Source organism: Acipenser ruthenus, chromosome 46, assembly GCF_902713425.1.
Source record: "Acipenser ruthenus chromosome 46, fAciRut3.2 maternal haplotype, whole genome shotgun sequence".
NCBI classification, from domain to species: domain Eukaryota; kingdom Metazoa; phylum Chordata; class Actinopteri; order Acipenseriformes; family Acipenseridae; genus Acipenser; species Acipenser ruthenus.
Window position 1 is genome coordinate 6,547,511 of NC_081234.1, and position 20,686 is coordinate 6,568,196.

At 38.5% G+C, this 20,686-nt stretch overlaps 1 protein-coding gene and 1 pseudogene across 1 annotated transcript; one reads left to right on the plus strand and one right to left on the minus strand.

The window, feature by feature from the left end:
* On the plus strand, nucleotides 1-19,556 carry LOC117971675 (LETM1 domain-containing protein LETM2, mitochondrial-like). The gene is made up of 11 exons (XM_059013547.1): nucleotides 1-563; nucleotides 4,264-4,328; nucleotides 4,887-5,322; nucleotides 9,586-9,729; nucleotides 11,878-12,012; nucleotides 12,474-12,677; nucleotides 13,202-13,321; nucleotides 14,107-14,226; nucleotides 14,961-15,059; nucleotides 15,530-15,598; nucleotides 16,558-19,556. The coding sequence occupies exons 2-11, from the start codon at nucleotides 4,282-4,284 to the stop codon at nucleotides 16,615-16,617; spliced, it is 1,434 nt and encodes a 477-aa protein (XP_058869530.1). The 5' UTR covers nucleotides 1-563; nucleotides 4,264-4,281; the 3' UTR covers nucleotides 16,618-19,556.
* The window catches only part of LOC117966098 (phosphatidylinositide phosphatase SAC2-like), a 15,177-nt pseudogene continuing 14,042 nt past the window's right edge, over nucleotides 19,552-20,686 (minus strand).

Below are 20,686 nucleotides of genomic sequence, written 5' to 3' on the forward strand. Positions count from 1 at the left end.
TTTGAGGCACTGCTATTGGAGGGCGATTTTTTTCCACCGTCCTCGTACGTCTCCTGATCTGCGCGTCAGTTTGACCGGGAATAACCTCCCGAATCAGCGGGGCTCATCAGGCCTGCAGCTGCAGGGGAAGGAGAGTGTCAGTTACCACCAGCAGGACCGTGTTCAACTGCGATCGATGGGCTTGTTTTGTGTTTGTTCCGTATGCACACCGATTTATCAGTTAAACCCTACCGAATGGAACACGCTGTTTTCATCTTTGTTCAAATCTACAAAATCCTTTCTAGAAACTCGACAATTCGCGTGGACTCAATTTCACGCAGAGCCTTTGCTTTGGCTGCCCAAGAAATTATGTGTCTGATGTGATGGATCAAGTCAGATTGAGGATTTTACGCTGCTGCTTTTTCAGTTTTCGTCTGGATTATTAATTGTATGCACTTTCAAAAAACGGAACCTTTCTCGAAGTATATTGTTGGCCTTGTATTTACACAGCTAAAAAGTTATACTTGTCGCTGCTGAATTTTTTACAATACACTCAAACTATCCAGTCCAGGCCTTGACGCCGGGTAAGTACTGCTAATTATATATTTTCTTTTTAAATACAGTATATTTACTTTTAGTACAGTTAAAGTATTCAGGATCCCTGTTTCCATACATTTTATTACTGTTTGTCTATTGTGTGTTTATTCATGTCTCATTGCTGCTAGTAACTGTATTTGTCCCCAGCATTGCGAGCAACTAGTATTTATTTTATTTTGGGCCGTGTACAGTTGGTTTGACATAAATCGTGCTGTGCGTTATTTTTCAAGTTTTTCAAATGTTTCGATAAGTTCTGATTTTAGTGGCGGTGCTTTCTTAGTTTGTTTATGTACCAGGCCACGTCGCGTAGAGAGGAGGTGTATGAACAGGCGGAGGGGGCCTTTGTAATGTTGGCTTCAGTGGCGAATAGTATGGTTTCTTTTAAATCTAGTCGTAGGAACAGGTGCAGGTGTTTCACACGAACAAAGGGGATTAATCTGTATCGTGAAATGACCTTGCAGACACAGCACATACAATATTACACACAGAGTTCTTACTTAACTAAGACTGCAAGCACACACACCTGATTTATGCACTCCGGTATCAACATGGACTCTGTTTGTGTACAGTCTGTCGGCACGTATCTGTCTCGCAGGCGTGTCTATACAATAACAATAATGTTAGTTTAGCCCAGCCCAGTTTAGTTAACTGCAAATGTTTCAGAAAGTCTTTGCCACAAAAGTAGGAGGAGCATATATATATATATATATATATATATATATATATATATATATATATATATATATATACACGCACCACTGATTAATTTTCCAGGCTATCTCCTACAAAGGCTTTTTTTTTTTTTAATACAAATTCCTATGAAAGATAATTGCAATCTTTATTTGTCTACATGAAGTTGTAGAAGCAAAGGTCAAGCAAATACGTTTAAGTACTAGGCCTGTAAATAAACCGAAGAAAAGTGTTTTGTTTGTGGTTTAGATAAGATACACATGGATCATATATTAGTTTACAAAGTTAATGATTGGCACCATTTTTTTTTTTTTGTAAACCAAAATGGATACTTTTAAATACAGACGTGCTCAAATTTGTTGGTACCCCTCCACAAAAAACAAAGAATGCACAATTTTCTCTGAAATAACTTGAAACTGACAAAAGTAATTGGCATCCACCATTGTTTATTCCATATTTAATAGAAATCAGACTTTGCTTTTGATTTTTTATTCAACATAATATTGTAAATAATAAAACAAATGAAAATGCCATGGACAAAAATGATGGGACCGCTAACCTAATATTTTGTTGCACAACCTTTAGAGGCAATCACTGCAATCAAACGTTTTCTGTAGCTCTCAATGAGACTTCTGCACCTGTTAACAGGTAGTTTGGCCCACTCTTCCTGAGCAAACTGCTCCAGCTGTCTCAGGTTTGATGGGTGCCTTCTCCAGACTGCAAGTTTCAGCTCTTTCCATAGATGTTCGATAGGATTCAGATCAGGACTCATAGAAGGCCACTTCAGAATAGTCCAATGTTTTGTTCTTATCCAATCTTGGGTGCTTTTAGCTGTGTGTTTTGGGTCATTATCCTGTTGGAGGACCCATGACCTGTGACTGAGACAGAGCTTTCTGACACTGGGCAGTACGTTTCGCTCCAGAATGCCTTGATAGTCTTGAGATTTCATTGTGCCCTGCACAGATTCAAGGCACCCTGTGCCAGGCGCAGCAAAGCAGCCCCAAAACATAACCGAGCCTCCTCCATGTTTCACTGTAGGTATGGTGTTCTTTTCTTTGAAAGCTTCATTTTTTCGTCTGTGAACATAGAGCTGATGTGACTTGCCAAAAAGCTCCAGTTTTGACTCATCTGTCCAAAGGACATTCTCCCAGAAGGATTGTGGCTTGTCAATATGCATTTTAGCAAATTCCAGTCTGGCTTTTTTATGTTTTTCTTTCAAAAGTGGAGTCCTCCTGGGTCTTCTTCCATGGAGCCCACTTTCGCTCAAAAAGCGACGGATGGTGCAATCACAAACTGACGTACCTTCACCTTGGAGTTCAGCTTGTATCTCTTTGGCAGTTATCCTTGGTTCTTTTTGTACCATTCGCACTATCCTTCTGTTCAATCTGGGGTCGATTTTCCTCTTGCGGCCGCGCCCAGGGAGGTTGGCTACAGTTCCATGGATCTTAAACTTCTTAATAATATTTGCAACTGTTGTCACAGGAACATCAAGCTGCTTGGAGATGGTCTTGTAGCCTTTACCTTTACCATGCTTGTCTATTATTTTCTTTCTGATCTCCTCAGACAACTCTCTCCTTTGCTTTCTCTGGTCCATGTTCAGTGTGGTGCATACAATGATACCAAACAGCACAGTGACTACTTTTCTCCATTTAAATAGGCTGAATGACTGATTACAAGATTGGAGACATGTGTGATACTAATTAAAGAAACTAATTAGTTTGAAACATCACTATAATCCAATTATTTATTGTCTTTTCTAAGGGGTACCAACAAATGTGTCCAGGCCATTTTAGAATATCTTTGTAGAATAAGCAATAATTCATCTCTTTTCACAGCTTCTTTGCTTTATTCTATGACATACCAAAGGCATGCAAGTATACATGATAAAATAGCTTTTAATTTCATCACTTTCCAGGAGGAATGAAGCATTATTTCAATGAGCTGTAAGGGTACCAACAAATTTGAGCACGTCTGTATAAGTATTGTTTTGTAGTCATCATGAGCCACGCGAATTCATGTTCCTGTTAGGGAAGTGACAAAATCACATTAGTACGCCACGCAGGTTATGGAAATTTCTCCCCTTTTACATCTCGACTTGAATCCAGAGTTCACAGTGTCCACTGCACAGCTGCAGAAAAGAACAAACTCCCGTGACAACGTTATTTCTCAACACAAGATAGAGTTGCTTAACATTAACAAATGACATACCATTGTTGACGGGACAATGTAACATAGCAACAGAAGGCATAACCCTTTTTTGTGTGCTGCTCACTTTGTGGAAATGGCCTGTCATGATTGCTTGTTTGTCATGCAAATTGAATTATTTCTTGCTGGCAAGATTTTGGAATGGGAACACATTTAACTAGTTTGTTACTGGATATCCAACTGGTTTATAAAAATCCCAGCACAGGTTTACTGTCACAATGGGCAAACATCAATCTCTGATAGACTTTGACACAGACATTCTAAGAGGAGCTTGGTTGGCAGGTGCTTCAATATTCAGGACTGCACAAAATACTGATGTTTTAAGAACAACAATCTAAAATACTGATGAATCAATCTATGGCTCCAATAAAATTGATTTTAGATTTCCACCTCCCAGTTCCCTGGTGATAATCGTTGCTCTCAGACTGCCACTCCAGACCAATTGAAACACCTTGCAGAATTGTTGGGTTAAATCAATGCTATCCTGGCTGTCCAAGGTGGTGCTAAATATTTTACAGAACATTGCTGAGATAGCGATTACTTCAGTTCTCAGTATTTTCGGTGATGTGTACTACATCAGTTGTCTCCCATAACTATTACTTTTGATTTGGAATGAGGCTTATTAAAAGGAAATCCCAAAATGTTGCAGTAAATTCAATTCTTTATCTAGCATTATGGTTTCTTAATGGTAAGGCCACATAAACATAGTGTTATTGCGTTTTGATTTTTTATTTATTTTATTTATTTTAAATGAAATATTGATTTGTTTTCCTTTTTTATATTATATTTAAGGTGAACTCCAAAAAGACAATGGCAGCTTTTGGTTCCAATGTGCTCTTGTCTGCGACAAGATCCAGGTAAGTTGCATAAAAAATGTATTTCTTATAAAGAATTTGTGTCCCATGTAAAGGATTCTGTAGTACCTGGGTGAAAATGGCAAACGAAATTAACCTTTATCCACACTGTTTGATTTAGTCCATTAGTCCAGCTAAATGTTTGCGCAGCATAGGCTACCATTAAAACAAGACTATATGTTGGTCAGGAGCTGGAGCTTATAAAACATGTATTTTCCAAATGTTTTGTCTTGTACTGACTGCTATAGTAGGATGTAGGCTATGAAATCTTTATGTAGTGATTGGTTTCTTTCTAGGAACTCCATTGGCACTGGGCACATTAAGTAAGTGAGCCGCTCAGTGAAAGAACCCTTAACGGCATGCCCAGTTCCGCACGTTCTGAGTAGCTCAGAGCGCTACAGAGCAGATCTCATCGGTGATCCGAGTGAGCGGAAGAATTCTCGCTCTGAGCCACACAGTTACTTAACGGACCCACTCTGTTAGACTAGTTAGTTAGCTAGCTGAGGATTCATTCTATTCGGGGCTCTGTGAAAGATGTTAATACCTGTTTTGTCTTTACAGGGGATCATACCTCCTTACCCAGAGACACCATTGCCCATATTTCCCTTCCACGGCAGCACTCCACTACCACCACGAACACTCAAATAGGACTTCTTCTGTAACTAAAAGGAATCTCAAATCTCCATACATTCATAGCGCTCTGCCTCACTTACGGACTAGTTACTTATCCTCTCGTGCACTGCATGGGTCGTGCTGCTGGCGTCAAGAAGCGAAACCGGCAGGGCCTAGTGATAACAGCACTGTAAAGGAGGACCCAGCTCCTGCCCCGGCGCCCGAGAAAGCTGTGGTGAAAAAGTCATTGAGACAGAAAGTAGTGGACGAAATTAAACATTACTATAATGGATTTCGGCTGCTGGGGATCGATACCAAGGTCGCTGCCAGGATGGGCTGGAGGTTATTGCATGGGCAGCAGCTCACCAGAAGGGAGAGGAGAAGGGTAGGTTGTTTCTCTAACACGTGGGGGAGGATGTGTGTGTTGATGTGCACCCTCACCTTTTAAGATTTAGCCTGGAGGATCCCCTTAGGATACCTCTTGTTGGTATGCAGTTACAGGGAATTGATTCAAAGCTATTGTCATTCATTTGGCAAAGCAATGTAATACCAAGGCCTTACACTAAGTCATGGGTTTCAGAACTACCTACAATGTGTACAGCTGTGGCCAAAAGTTTTTCATCACCTAGAATTTTTTTTGATTACGACATAATAAAATAAAAAATAAAACCCAATATGAACATAATTTAGATTTTTATTTAACATCATGTAATCAAATAAACTACAAAATTATATCGCAAAAGTCTACTGGAAGCCATAATAGTAGTACAGTAGTATCTCATGTTTGATTTAAAAATGTCAAATTTTTCAGTTTTTGTCGGTTAAGTAGTAAGTTATACCAAGCAGTAAGTAATTAAATATGTTAACGTAACATTCAACTTTATGAAGCAAAATTAGTTTATTTTATAGGATGATGCAAAATGTTTGGTCATAGCTGTATTGTTATGTAAGGTGTTTGATGTTACATAAAACATTCCTCCCTTGCATGAACAGCTCATATTCGTAAACCTGCAGACTTAGCTGTGATTTATTTTTAATGCTGTAAGCGGGATCAATTCAGAGAACATTTACCAAGACCTTATAATTCAAACTCCTAGCACCTGGTCATTTCAATATTATACCAAAAACTTCTTCAAATGCTGTAAAGCAGGTGCTTTAAAAAAAGTCAGTTGGAATACCACAGTAACAACTCTGATCAGGTAGTAGCGGGTTTAACATAAGCTCAGTTCAGCTCGAGCATTCTGGTAGCTGGCAGGTAATCATTTTTATAATGAATCTAAACAAGGACTAGGTGCTGTGCAAGTTCCTAATCGTGCATACATTTTTTTCTAGATAGTGTGGTGCAGTGTATAACCCTGTTATTCCTGATGTACAGGGTCTTGTGATTTTATTGTTTGTGTGCGTGTGTATTAAAGCATTAGATAAAAAAAGATTGGCTACAGCTATAGTACATGGCTTTTTATGACCAATTCTAAGTATAGAGGGTACTTCACAGTTGCACATGTTGACTAGATTGATTCTACTGGTAGAAAAGGTACAGGTCAACCCCACCAGCATTTATAAAAAAACAAAAAAAACCAAAAAGAATATCAAAGGGGATATGAATATCAACCTCATGTTGCTGATCTAAACCTACAACCTCATTAAAGAATGAGGTAACCAAAACTGTGACAGCCATTGATAGACCAGGGTTGTTTTTTAAGTGACCAATTATTATTTTTATTTTTTCCCCCAATTTGGAATGTCCAGTTATGTTTATTCTCCTCACCACAGCGAGTCTCCACACAGCACAGACATTCTGAAGGCATGTGGGCGTCCTCCGATCTCGCAAGCCTAAGCCAGAATTGCTTTTACACCAGGCAATTCCACAGCAGAGGTGGGCAGGCTACCAATCCCAGAGAACAGAGATCAGCCCTACCAGTAGGGTTCGCTGTTTGCAGACCAGGGTTTTTTAAGAGTAGTTTGACAACATAAGATTGATAGGTGTTGCACCCGCCCTACTAAAGCCTGGTTTACAGCAGGGGTTGTCCTATACCTTTTACATTTTTAGTGTAAGCAAGTAACTGAAGTCACACTTACTAACAGTGTTGCAAAATAAGCCTTCTGTTTAAATACAGGTTAGTTTGTAGTCTAGAGTCCAGGAACTGCCAATAAAAGTGACAGTTGTTTGAAAAATCCTTAAAGGACCATGGAAGGACACTGCAGGTAGTTAAATGTTTAAAATATGCAGCACAGGAAACCAAGGACAACCTTAACTTTCTTTTCTATACTCAATATTTTGGAGTGTGAGATTTTGCATAATAGTACATTTCTTCATTTAAAAACATCGAATGAAGTTTTTTCAGCTAAATTAATCCTGGGGTTAGCTGACATTGTGTTTCTTTCCATTTAAGTCATTACTTTAAATGCTTTTGAATTCCTGTTATAAGCAGTAATGAAAATATCAGTTTAAACTGGTATAAACAAGCACTAGACTAACCTGTTTTTTATACTGTAGATAACACCGTGTAACAATTTTTTTTTTTTGGTTCCTCGGTAGTAAGTGTTATTTCCTAATTGCTTATGCCTCAAAAGTATAGAAAATGGCTATTATTCCCCACAAACTTTGCTTTTGTGACCAGGACAGTGATATTTTGAAATTTACCTATTTTCCAGAACATTCCAGATAGATTCAGTGCTGAGTAAACTTGGAGTAACTTCTAGAACTTTCCAGTAATATAAATAGTAGTATAAATACAGGGGCCTTAAGCCCACCATTTCAGTTTAGTTCCAGCTGCCTAAGTGGATACATATCTGCATTTTTCTGAGATGGCATCAAGGTCATAGGAGACTTCAAAATGGTGGCATTCCTGATGGGTCTCCAAGGCGGTTTTACCAAGTTTCCCTGCTATCTTTGCCTTTGGGACAGCAGGGACACCAAGGCGCACTACCACAGGCGGGACTGGCCACAGTGGACCGAGTTCTCTGTGGGGAGGAACAACGTCAAGTGGGAGTCACTGGTGGACCCCCGGAAGGTGCTGATGCCACCACTGCACATCAAATTGGGCCTTATGAAACAATTTGTCAGAGCTCTAGATAAGGAGTCGGCAGCCTTCAAGTACCTTCAAGACTTCTTCCCTAAGCTGTCTGAGGCAAAGGTAAAAAGCCGGTGTCTTCGTCGGACCACAGATAAAGAAGATCCTGGAGTGCAATGAATTCCCCAAGAAGCTCACTAGTAAGGAGAAAGCGGCTTGGAACAGCTTTGTCGCAGTGGTTCGGGGCTTCCTGGGCAATCACAAGGCCGAAAACTATGTGGAGCTGGTTGAGACTCTGGTGAAGAACTACGGCACAATGGGCTGTAGGATGTCCCTCAAAGTCCATATCCTTGATGCTCATCTTGATAAATTCAAGGAGAACATGGGAGCGTACTCGGAGGAGCAAGGCGAGCGCTTCCACCAGGATATACTGGACTTTGAACGCCGCTACCAAGGACAGTATAACGAGAACATGATGGGAGACTACATTTGGGGGCTGATTCGTGGAAGTGATTTGCAGTATAATCGTAAATCTCGAAAAACTACTCGCTTCTAAATCTTTTGTAGTCATTTTTGTATTACTTTAGTATAAATACATGTTAATTTGGATTCATATGTTGTTTTTTTCTGACTTTATGTGAACGAAAAGACACAAATTCGCCCGTTTTCTCATTGGCAATAGGTAAATTTCAAAATATCACTGTCCTGGTCACAAAAGCAAAGTTTGTGGGGAATAGCCATTTTCTATACTTTTTGAGGCATAAGCAATTAGGAAATAACACTTACTACCCAGGAACAAAAATTGTGTTACATAGTGTAATCTTACCTTTGTCTCCTACTTAATCTGCTCTGCCTTTCTCAGTGATGTTACAGGATTTGAAGAACCAAGATACTAAATGTAACATTTTGCATCTAAAACATTTCCCTAAAAGTATTATATTAACATTATTTATGTTATGCTGTGTTTCAAATGGACTGTAGCTATAAGGCAGGTAGTGTAAATAATATATTTAAGGTAACTGCAGTAACTGGTTGCACATAAATGCTTTACATGGTATGTCATTTTATTATCTTTGGGGCTCTAGACTGCCCAAACTAAGGATGGCAGCTCAGGTTATGCAATTAAAACAAGATCCTTTGTTGCTTTTAATAGAAAGTAGAAAACTATTTCCATGAAATCACACCTGCTTTGTGTTTACTGTGCATGTTCCATCAATAACTCTGCACTTCTAAGATGCAGCATTGTGTTACTCCTCATGATTGTAGATCATGGTATTGTGATTGTTCCTAAAGTGTAGTCCAACAGCATTGATGAAAAGTCTTGGGAGTTTCTGGACTTACCATGCAATTCAGCACAATTTACATTTCCAAATTGCCTTCAAAGCAGACATCTCAATGCAAAATGTATTCCCTAAATGCATATATATATATATATATATATATAATATATATATATATATATATATATATATATATATATATATATATATATGTACAAAATAGGAAAATAACTTTTGCTAAATCTTTATCAGTACTTTATTAAAGACTTTGATAGATACATAATCATTTCTTTTTCCACACGTGGCATGTTTCACGTGTCGCCTTTTTAACAGTTTTTCTGTTGCATGTTTCAGCTGCTGAGGACCTGTGCAGATCTTTTCCGTCTTGTCCCATTCACGGTCTTCATCATCGTCCCTTTTATGGAGTTCCTGCTGCCTGTGTTTCTCAAGCTTTTCCCAGAGATGCTGCCTTCGACCTTTGAGACGCAATCAAAGAAGGTCAGTTTGCATGGAACAAAACTCCAATGTAATGAAAACTATTTTTCTTGAGGCCATTTTCTGGATCTGGAGTAATACTTAAAAACTTACTCAATGTAATAGATAAACCTGTGCTACGCAGGGATAACTACAGCTGGATCATTTTACAGTACTTGATTCTATGGTTACCCTTATAAAAGTTTACTACTGTGTTTGTTCTGTTTTCCAATGGTTATACCATGGTTTGCCATGTTTGTTAATATGCTTTACCATGCTTCCACTGTGTTTTATTACACCTTGCTGTGCTTTTACTAGGAGAAACTTTTATAAGATAAGTGGTGATGCTGTCTTGGGGGAATTCACTGATACTGTACAGTGCATTCAAATAGCAATCTGTTTTTGAGTATACTGCACATTGTTGCAATGAGGCTGTACCTGATTAACAGCAGTAGTTTGACATTCCTAAGAAGCTGGGTGGAGCCACTTCTGAATCTGCTTTCCTTTTGATTCAGACTGCTGGTGTTACTTCGTCGTGGGCGTTTCGTTTTAAAGCACTATTTTTCACCTATTTCAATGGACATTTTGAATCAAAACATACAGTGCATTAGCTTAATGATGATAATTGTGTTTAGTAGTTTTTCTGTTGTAGATATGAAAATAAATCCTACTTGTAGCATTTTATCCCCTGTAGTATATATTTTTATTTATTTTTTAGAAATGTAGTATAGGTTATAGGTTAGGGTCTACCTAAATTGCGATTTCACAGAAATCCGGAAATTGAGGGGTCACCGCAAAATTCACCTCTTTTAGGGGCCAATGCATACTGGACAAGTAGGGAATGAAGAAAATAAACCTTGTTTAAATGAACTACTGCACAACGCAAACCATGTATCTTCCTTCTGCAGATAGGCATTTTTATTCATTCACCATCCTGTGTGCATTGCAATACAATCGCTATATTTTCAGAATCACACATTAAACGAAAGGCTATTACAGAGGCTGTTGAACAGAATGTAAAATAAACAGCTTTCAGAAAACAAACTGGAAAGTCAGCCCAGACAAGAAGTATTCCTGTTGGTTGCAGCCAAGTTAAATCAGTACTACAGGTACGATCTAGCACGGCCACCTCGCTTCAAACAACCTGCTGCTTACTTTTTAAACGCAGTTAGAATTTTAGACCCGAATAGGCAAGTTTTCTTTGTTTTGACTCGGTACTAATAAAATAAATTATTGGATGGGACAAATAACATGACAACGAACGTGCTGCATATATTGCCTATTAAAGTATGCCAGATACCCTTGGGTAACCAAGTTTTGGGACTGTTTCTAATCGATTTCCACATCTGTATAATTTGGCAAAGCTTTGCCTTACACTGCTAACCAATTCAATGCAGAACGTGAAGTCTCAATGTATGGGCAAGTGCACACCAGACGGAGAATGTCAGCAGCAACTGCTGGGGGATGTTGCATGTTTGCCTTTAACAAATGACAGCACTCTGTTTTAGTTAGGAAGCAAGTACCACCATTTTTTATCTTTTATAGTGCTTTGAAGTATTGTCTGCTTAGGTTTATTTAATGTTTAAACAGGTCAGTGAAATCCTAATTTTATTCCATAACCTACCTGCGAAAAATACGTAAATTTACCGCGATTTAAGTAGACCCTTAGTTATAGGGTCCCCCATACATCAAACGTCACAGGTAGTATCATATGTTATGCTGATTAGGATGTTCTCTGTTAAATCAGGCGTCTATGACTGTCTGTACCACACAGCAAAATGATCTGAATTCAAACTCTTTGCTTTGCACCTGAAAGAAAGAGAGAGATATTAAATTATGACTGATGCTTGAGCAGACCTGTCAACTCTCGCGTATTCACCGGGAGTCTCCTGTATTTTGAACCCTTCTCCCAGACATCTCCCGATTTTCAGTTTACAAAAGCTCCCGTATTTTGAAAAGTCAGTATTGACAGGTATGTGCTTGACTTATGGGACACACTGTATATAGTATGTGTACTCAGTCATTAACCTGTAAGTGTAAAGCTGTGTGATTGTGTAATGAACTTGGTTGAGTACTATAAAGATATCAGAGACCACATTTCAATACCCAGTCACTACTATACCTCTTACAGTGTGTGAAAGGCACTGACGGGTGTTTTGGTGTACTCCACAGGAAGAGAAACAGAAGATACAGCTGGCCGCCAAACTGGAACTGGCCAAGTTTCTCCAAGAAACCATTGCCGAGATGGCCAGGAGGAACAAAGCCCAAACGGCTGAAACGCAAAAGTTTTCAACTTACGTACAGAAGGTATTTAAAAGGGCGTAACCGTGAAGGGACTTCTGCAATGACCACACAACTGTGTGGATTGCAGCACTCTGCTTGGCACTAGCAGTGCGGTAATTTCACAACACCTTTGGTGTATCTTCTTGCATAACTACTGCTGTGGCCACAAGTTTTGCATCACCCTGTAGAATAAACAAATGTTGCTTAATAAAGTCAAATTAAACCTGCTGAATAATGTTGCATTTGTAGTATTCTACATACTTAACGAAAAACTGACAAATTGAAAAATGTGACATTTCGAAATCTAACATGAAATGCTGTACTACTATTATGGCTTCTGGACTTTTGAGATATAATTTTATTTTTATAATGTCTCAATCCTAAAATTCTAGGTGATGGATGCAAAACTTTTGGCCATAGTGGTTCCTGACTCAACAAGCTGTTTATTTATTTATTTATTTTTCTTAATGGATGTTTTTGAATAGGTTCGACACTCAGGGGAACAGCCTGCCACCCAGGACATTGTGAGTTTCTCCAAACTCTTTGAGGACGAGCTGACCTTGGAGCACCTAGAGCGCCCCCAGCTGGTTGTGCTGTGTAAACTGCTGGAGCTGCAGCCCATCGGCACAAACAACCTGCTGAGATTCCAGCTCCTCTTGAAGCTGCGCAATATCAAATCCGACGACGAGGTAAGAGAACCACACAAGATAACGGAGGACCGGCTGGAAGCTGGAACGGAATTGGGGCAATGCCCTTATTGACGTTTCAACCCAACATCAGAGAGAAAGCCAGCAGCAGTCTGGAACGCATTCATGAGTATCAAACTTGATTTAATTAATCAGACTGTGTATATACAGGGCTTCAATGACGTATATTTTAAAAGATCAGGAGTTAGATGTTAAATATGTTGTTCCTCCCATATAGCTGCATGAACAACTCCTATAGATAAACATAAAGACTTGGGTATGATTTATTCATGCTGTGATAAGAGCAATCCGTTCAGAGCGGATTTAAAACTCCTGGCACCTGGTTATTTCAATATTATCTGAAACCCAAGACTGGGTGCAGGGCTAGTGCCCTGTGTATTGCGCCATCATTTTCATTTTCTGTATGTATTGCAGCATCCTTTGTCTGTTGTATGTGTCGAGCTCATGTGTCTGCTGCAAACCCCTGGGTGTTCACAGTGTGTAACACTGCTGTGCTCTTGCTCCAGATGATCGCTCAGGAAGGTGTGAATTCTATGAGTGTGGCAGAGCTCCAGACGGCCTGCAGGATCCGTGGGATGAGATCACTGGGCGTGACGGAAGACCAGCTCCGGCAACAGCTCAAACAGGTGACTCTCCACACTTCCTACTTGACTTTATCTTAATTTTACCTTTTATTATTATTATTATTATCCATCCAGAAACACAATGTGATTCCAAAGGACTTGCAGAGTAAGCAGAAAGCCCAGGTTTCTTCAGCACATGACATTTATTTTTCACGGCCAAAAAAAAGAGAGCAACAATGAAACAGACACTGAAGAAGGCACTTTCATTCTACTTGAGTTTCATATAGTTTTCCCTTTTACCTGATGCCTTTCCACAGTCCTTCTCAATTCCTTTTATAAAACTCACCAAGATGAGCCATCTTGATCCTATGTGTACTGGGGGACAGCAACATATATCTTGTTTTATGTACACCATAGATTTGTATTAGACAACATCCCGATTTAATTATAATAATTTAAGTAATTTTTATAATTAATACTATTTGGCTTATTATTTTTACCATTTTTTTTCTACTGTGATTGTGCATTTCTGTTTTTAGTCTTAATATGTTTTGCACGAGAAGTAACTTGCTTCTTTTTACGTCATTAGCATCGTTAGTGGCATCTGTTGTAGGAATTTAGTCACAGGATGTGTGCTATTTTTATAACCACATGTACATACAAAATGCATGCCAGCATGAATTGCCCTTGGGCACATTCTGCGCTTCTTGTGATGTGTATTGAAATCAGAAATCTGGCCATATTATTTCACAAATGACACAATTAAGTTTTTTTTGGAAACTGTATGCATTGTACTGTATTGTCTTTCCAATATCCATGATTTCTAACCTTTCCCTTTCCTGGGGCAGTGGTTGGAGCTCCATCTGAAGGAGAACGTGCCTCCCTCTCTTCTGCTGCTCTCTCGTGCCATGTATCTGACAGATGTCTTGCCAGCCCCTGCCGTCATCCCAACACTGCCAAAACTGGAAGTAAGAGCTCCTTCTCGATAACTAACTTAAGTCCAGTAGGTGGCGTTGGTGTACTTTCTAATGTAACTAAGTTGTTCATTATGGGGAGTAGTGACATATTAATATTGGGATGGGGTAAAATTAAACAATCCTTTTTAATGTTCCGTATACAAAAAAACTTGTATTTGTCAGAAGTTAAACATAACTAGGTAGTCTGTACAAACTTGTTAAACTTGAGCAGACAAGTCCATATTGAATTGCATGCATAGGTGGGGCTTGACTGTTAAGATTAACATTCTAGCCCCGTTTTAACTGCTTTGAATAGGACACTCCCCAGTGTGACATGTTAAACAACCTGTATATACAGTATATATCCGTTCTGTTCAGTCGTAACTGTCTGTGGTATGCAGTACTTTTATTATAGCTGTAGGCTCTAAAACAACTAGTTGCAAATTTCCCCCACAAAACAACCCTAACAATCTAAGTTACAGTTGCTGCTCTGTGAACACAATTGAGAACATGTGCTCTATATGGAATTACAAAAATGTTATAGCTAGGAAATCTGTAATAAAAACTAAATAAATATTTGATATTGGATATAAACAAAACAAATGTATAAACATTTTATTGTAGTCTGCAATAATTACAAAAACTGAAATTTTACTAAATTTTTCCATGTATTGTGTTACGTAACTACGTAACTACTTCAAAATGATGAATGTGTTGATTCACATCAAATATTTTCTGTATTGCAGTCCATTCAACTTGCTATAACTCTGGAAGCCCCAGTCAAAGACAAAACAAAGGCACCTGAAATCCTGGTTGACCCAGCCCCACTAATTAAGGGTATCAAGGTACAGCACACTCCATGACTATTGTGTGGGGTTTCAGATTACACTTAACCAAAACTTTTCTCATTAATGTAATTTTCTCCATGTTTGGTTAGTTTTTCCATTGGTTTAAATACTGGCATGTATTTCACACCAGGTTCTGTTAAATATAAGCCTTAAAAATACCCACAAGAAATTAAAAACAAACAAAAAAAAAAATCTCCCTTTTTTCAGGCATCTGCATCATCCTACTATTCGCCGTTATTTGGGATCAGAAGACACTATGCGCTGGTACTTTCATTTCAGTGAGCTGTCATGTGTTAATGTCCAGCAGGTGGCAGTGGTGTATATACTTTAATATTCAGATGTAGCAAAACTGGCAGAGTTGTGTAGAGATGCAAAGGACGTTGGTGTAGTAGTAGAGCCCTTCTTTATTTTGTTATATACTGCAGAGGAGCATCGTGACCGTTTTAACTTTTGATTTGTGTTTTCAGGGAGAGGAACTGTTGGAAAAACCCACTGAGACTTCAAAAGAGCCTTTAAAACCTGAAGTTGTAACTCTTGTAAGTTCTTTATCTTGCTGTTAAAACAGCCAAATAAGAGACATCAGCTGTATGAAGATGTGATATAAAAAAAGTCTCAACTGGGGCTAACATTTTTTATGTAAAAACTCACATTAGTCCCACACCCAGTCCTGGGTTTTAGAACTCCCCTCAGTTATTTATATTATTGAAATGATCAGGAGTTTGAGCAATCTGAACCCTCTTAAATACATTGTTCCTCCCCAATAGCTTTATGAACAACTTTTTTTTTTTTTTTTTTTTTTTTTAATTTAGTCGTCGCCAATTTTTTACCCCGGTTTTCTCCCCAATTTAACATGCCCAATTATTATCTGTATCCTCGGCTCACCGCTCGCAACCCCCCCTGTCAACTCGGGAAACGGAGGCTGGAACACGCGTCCTCCGAAACGTGCTCCTGCCAAGCCGTCATTTTTCACACTGCAGATCCACAACAATGCCACCAGACCTATAGTGCCGGAGGACAACACAGATCTGGCGGCTCCACTGCAGAACCGCAGGCGCCCTATCGGCCACAGGGGTCGCTGATGCGCGGTGAGCCGTGGATTCCCCTGCCGACCTAAGCCCTCCCTACCCGGGCAGCGCTCAGCCAATTGTGCGCCGCCCCCTAGGAACTCCCGGTCACGGTTGGCTGTGACATAGCCTGGATTCGAACCTTCGATCTCCAGGCTATAGGGCACATCCTGGCATCTGGTAATGATATACCTAAAAGGGAGTTTTGAAAGCCAGGACTAGATGCAGCACTACAGTTTCCAAGAGTAGAGTTGAAACTGGAGAGACAAGTTAGCAACTTAATTTACAATATGTTTTGATTCTTCAACAAGGTTGTTAGACGCGAGGATTGTCTTAGAACCCGAAGGGTAATGTTTTATGGATATTAAATACTAATGCATGTTCTTATGTTATGGTTAACTATAACATATATATTTGTCTCCTTTTTCCAGGCCAAAGCTGTGGAAGAATCACAAAAAAGCACAAAAAAAGTCAGTGCTAATGGAATTTGAAGGCAGGATGCATGTTCGTTAATTGGCCTATTGGATGAAATTATGGAAAGAAACAAAATGAATAAATAGTATTTTATAGAAAATCTCTTCCCCAGGGTGCTTTTATGAGTGTTTTGAGTATACAGTAAATTTTCCAGTTTCGTTCGGAAAGAATGCTTGGAGGTTTACTGCTTGGCAGCTTTTTTTTTTATTATTTATTTTTTTCCTGTTTGCAACCGTCCAAAACTAGTAACTGAACTGTTCTGTTTAAAACTGTTTTATATAATTTGAAAATGAAACCTGGTGCGTAATCAGTTTTTTTTTAAAGTGCCTAAAGTAATAGTGGAATTCTAAAACCATATCCACAATGTATCTATGTTGATAACCGCTAAAATCAGTTAAGTTCAGGATCTATTCAATTGATCTGAAATGTGGCAGGTCCAAATACCACCGTAATTTAAATTGTTAAAAAAAAAAATCATGATCTCTAACAGTGTGTGTGAGACTCTCTTTTATTTTTTATAAGTAACTCACTTTGGTTGTATGATGTTTAAACAGTGCCAAGAATTAGATCTTCCATTGTTTAGATCATTGCAACACTCTGGATTTCTAGCCACGTGTGAGGGCTGTATTTGAAAACCTTTTTTTCCCAATGAAAGAACGCTAGCTATGTGAAAATGGCTTCTGATTATACCCCAGACTTCAAGATCCTACTCTGATGTAGCTGCACTAACATATATGTATATTTTGTAAATTATAGTGAAACTATATAAATGAATTATCCTAAAGCATAAGCACTGTGTTCTGCAGCCAAGTGTCTACATACCTCCTACTAAAAAACAACAAAACTCCTGTAACTGTATCTCATGACTCCTAAATGTATAGTGAAACAGGAAGATCAATCAATCTATTTTATATAGCGCCTTTCATAGTGGACCACTATCACAAAGCGCTTTACAAGATGCTCTAAAGTGCTTTGTCATTTGTATAGTTGATGGGGTTAAATGTCATCCCTTTTAGAATCTTCAAATGTAAAGGGTAAAGTCTGTTTTATATAAATTATATAAACATGGAGATATGTCCGTCATTTCCCTTGTCCTCGATGAGCTTTACTTGTTTCTGTTTTCTTGAATTTAATCTCTAAAGAGAACTGTTCAAACAGTCGAGACGGAAAACACTTTTGTTAGGGGTGTATATGGTTGATCTAAATACTGTACATCTGAGAAAGTAGCTTCAAATTACATTGTATCCTGTTACGATGCTTGGAATCATAGACTGGTTCTTATTGCAGTTACACAAGTATTCTGTAGTTATTTAGAAGGTGCTGTGATAATGAGTTCAGGAGCTGCTCTTGCGGTCCAGTTACTATAGGCATATGTATTGTAAGCTTGATCAGTCGAAGTGTCTTTATATTACTAAGAGTCAGCACCTCCAAGTGTAAAGCAGTGTATTGCCAGCAAAACAAAAGGACATTTTTATAGTTTATCTATGGCAGGTAACTAGAACTCAAGAGCAGCTTCTGGACTTCTGTGAAAGGACCTAACACTGACTTGTCCAATGGTATTGTAATAAGAACTGCTCAGTCATTGCAAAACAACAAAAGAACACCTAAGTAAATGAAATTGAAATCTGCTTGCCTAATGAATTGGTCCTCCATGGTATTCTACAGAAGTACACCAAAGATTGACCTATGTACTGTTAAGATGTTTTTCATATTTTTGGTGCACATGTTTGTTGACAGTTGTGTGCAAATATATTTACAGAATATTTGTCTTCATTTACTTTTGTACATTATATATAGTGAATATGAATATCAAATAGGATAACAAAAATATTTTAAAACATTTATCAAAATAATGTTCTCCTTTTTAATTTATTGTATTTTTTTCGATTTTGTTTTATGTATACACATTATGAAAAGCTAAAAACCCTTAACCCTGTAATGCCCAAGTGTTTTTTGGTATAGGTGAAAGCTAGCACATGTATTTAACTAGACCCCAACACACAAACACCTAATGTATTGCATTTAAAATTTTTGAATTGGAAACTGGATTAGGAACAATAATATACTGCAGAGGGTAGAAAGGTTTCAGAGTTAAACCAAATTATTCCATAAATCTCTCCCATCACCCACTTCTGTTCAATAGATCTTAAATCTGATCCTTTTTTTATAGATTAAAGAAATCTTTTGCCTTACTTTCAGGTAGTCTTGTACTTCCTAGAAAGTGAAATTCACCCCACGACATAATGAATTTTTTTCTCTTGTCCTTAACCAGGCAGCTTCTTCCCTGTTTATTTGATTAAATTGTCCTAAATATATGATTATCTTGTGATGAGGGCCACAGGAATGCCACACATTTAAAACGTTGCTGTTATGAAGTTTTTTTTTTAGATAGTATTTATCTCATGAAAAATATGAACTGTTGCCATAAATTTCAGCACAGAAACAGAAACCAGTGGTGCCATCAAATACATACTTTGTTTAAGGTTGTCAAAGTTAGAAGACCATGATCATTAGCAGCATTAAAATAGTATCTACTATATTAGCATTGCCCTTTTGCTTGCATTTGCATATGAAAAGCACCAGTGTTTGTGATCCATACAGTAATATGAAAAGGACACATGTACAGAAGGTTGCATGTCGGTAATCCATAGATGCTTTCTTTGCAATAAATGTGTTGGTGAAGCCCTACCAACTCAGCTTTTCAAAGCCTTATATTTAAAATAAATATGATGTAAATACATATTGAAGATGCCATTTATCCTGTATTAAAAAAAAAATGCAGCTGTACCGTGCATTAAAAAGTGATTCAAAGACTTCCAGCTCGTTCTTGTTTAGAGAATTACTTTTCTGTTTGTTTTATTATTTGTGAATTTGGTGCTCATAGAGAGACTGTCTTAGACAATGTGCCATTAGTGCTCCCCTGGTCCTCCTGACCTGAACAGCCCCTGCCATTCAGCACATTCTCCCTGCCCCCGCTTCAAGCCTTGGTTTGCATTCCCCTACATGGAATAAAAAACAAAACAAAATAAAGCCAAACACAAGTCCACAAAATGCATTGAACAAAATGAATCCCTAAATCTGTATAATCCGTGTTTTACAGTTCTTGACCATTTTATTGATCTCTGCCTCACTGAGCACAGCCTCTGCGCCTGGTTTGGAAGCAGATGCCACAGAAGCTGTGTGAAGCAGCAATCTGCCCGGCTCTGCGGTTTCTGGTGTCCCAGGAGCCAGCTCTTCTCTAGAAGTTGAAGAAGCTAACTCGCTGCAGTCTGCAAAAGGCAACACAACCAAGGTCTTCAACTGGTCTTCATTGCCTTCTGAAATTTGAATATTGAAATGAGATTTACAAGATTTAGCTTTGGGTAACGCACAAGGGATGAAGGAACTTGAGGCTGCCGATCTATAGGAACCCCCTAAATCTGTAAGAGGTGATTTGCTGTATAAATGGGAGCTTGCACAAAGGTCGTCGTCAGAGTCGCTCAGTTCTTCATGATCGTAGTACTTAAATTTCTCATTAAGTTCAAAGGCTCCATGAGGACCTTTGTGTGTCTCTTCAGGGTTTTCTGGCAAACATATGTCTTCCAGCAGGTTGTGGTAAAGACGTTGAGCTTTTTCCAGGTCTTTCTCTGAAAGTTGTACTGTAGGTATATCATGGAGGGCGCTGTTTTTCCTAAACAGAACCAAATGCGCATTAATAAAGAGGGATAGAGGAGTGATGGAGAACGAATAGGAACTTATTTGTTTAGCAAAAAACTGAGGAGGCTTAATTATTATTTTTTTATGCATGCTATGTTACTGTTTAGTTTAAATATTTAAGTGAAGTAAATATTATTACTAATCTGAAAAGCACTTGGCTATGGAAACATACCAGTTTTGCCTGCTGTATGCCACGCCACATTCCAAACAAACCTCTATTTATGACATCAACAGTACGATATTGTATGTCTACTGTTCTTTATTCTCAATATTGGTACAGTTGACCTTACCTGCTTATCTGTGTTTCCTTAGAAGATGTTGTTCAGTGTGTAACGATGCAGTAAACACACATTCATACGAATGGCCCGTGCACCACAATATGCCAGACAA

Coding starts and splice junctions, on each gene's coding strand:
- LOC117971675 (XM_059013547.1), top strand. CDS start 4,282: ATGGCAGCTTTTGGTTCCAATGTGCTCTTGTCTGCGACAAGATCCAG. Junction 4,329..4,886: donor TTGTCTGCGACAAGATCCAG/GTAAGTTGCATA, acceptor TTGTCTTTACAG/GGGATCATACCTCCTTACCC. Junction 15,599..16,557: donor AACCTGAAGTTGTAACTCTT/GTAAGTTCTTTA, acceptor TCCTTTTTCCAG/GCCAAAGCTGTGGAAGAATC.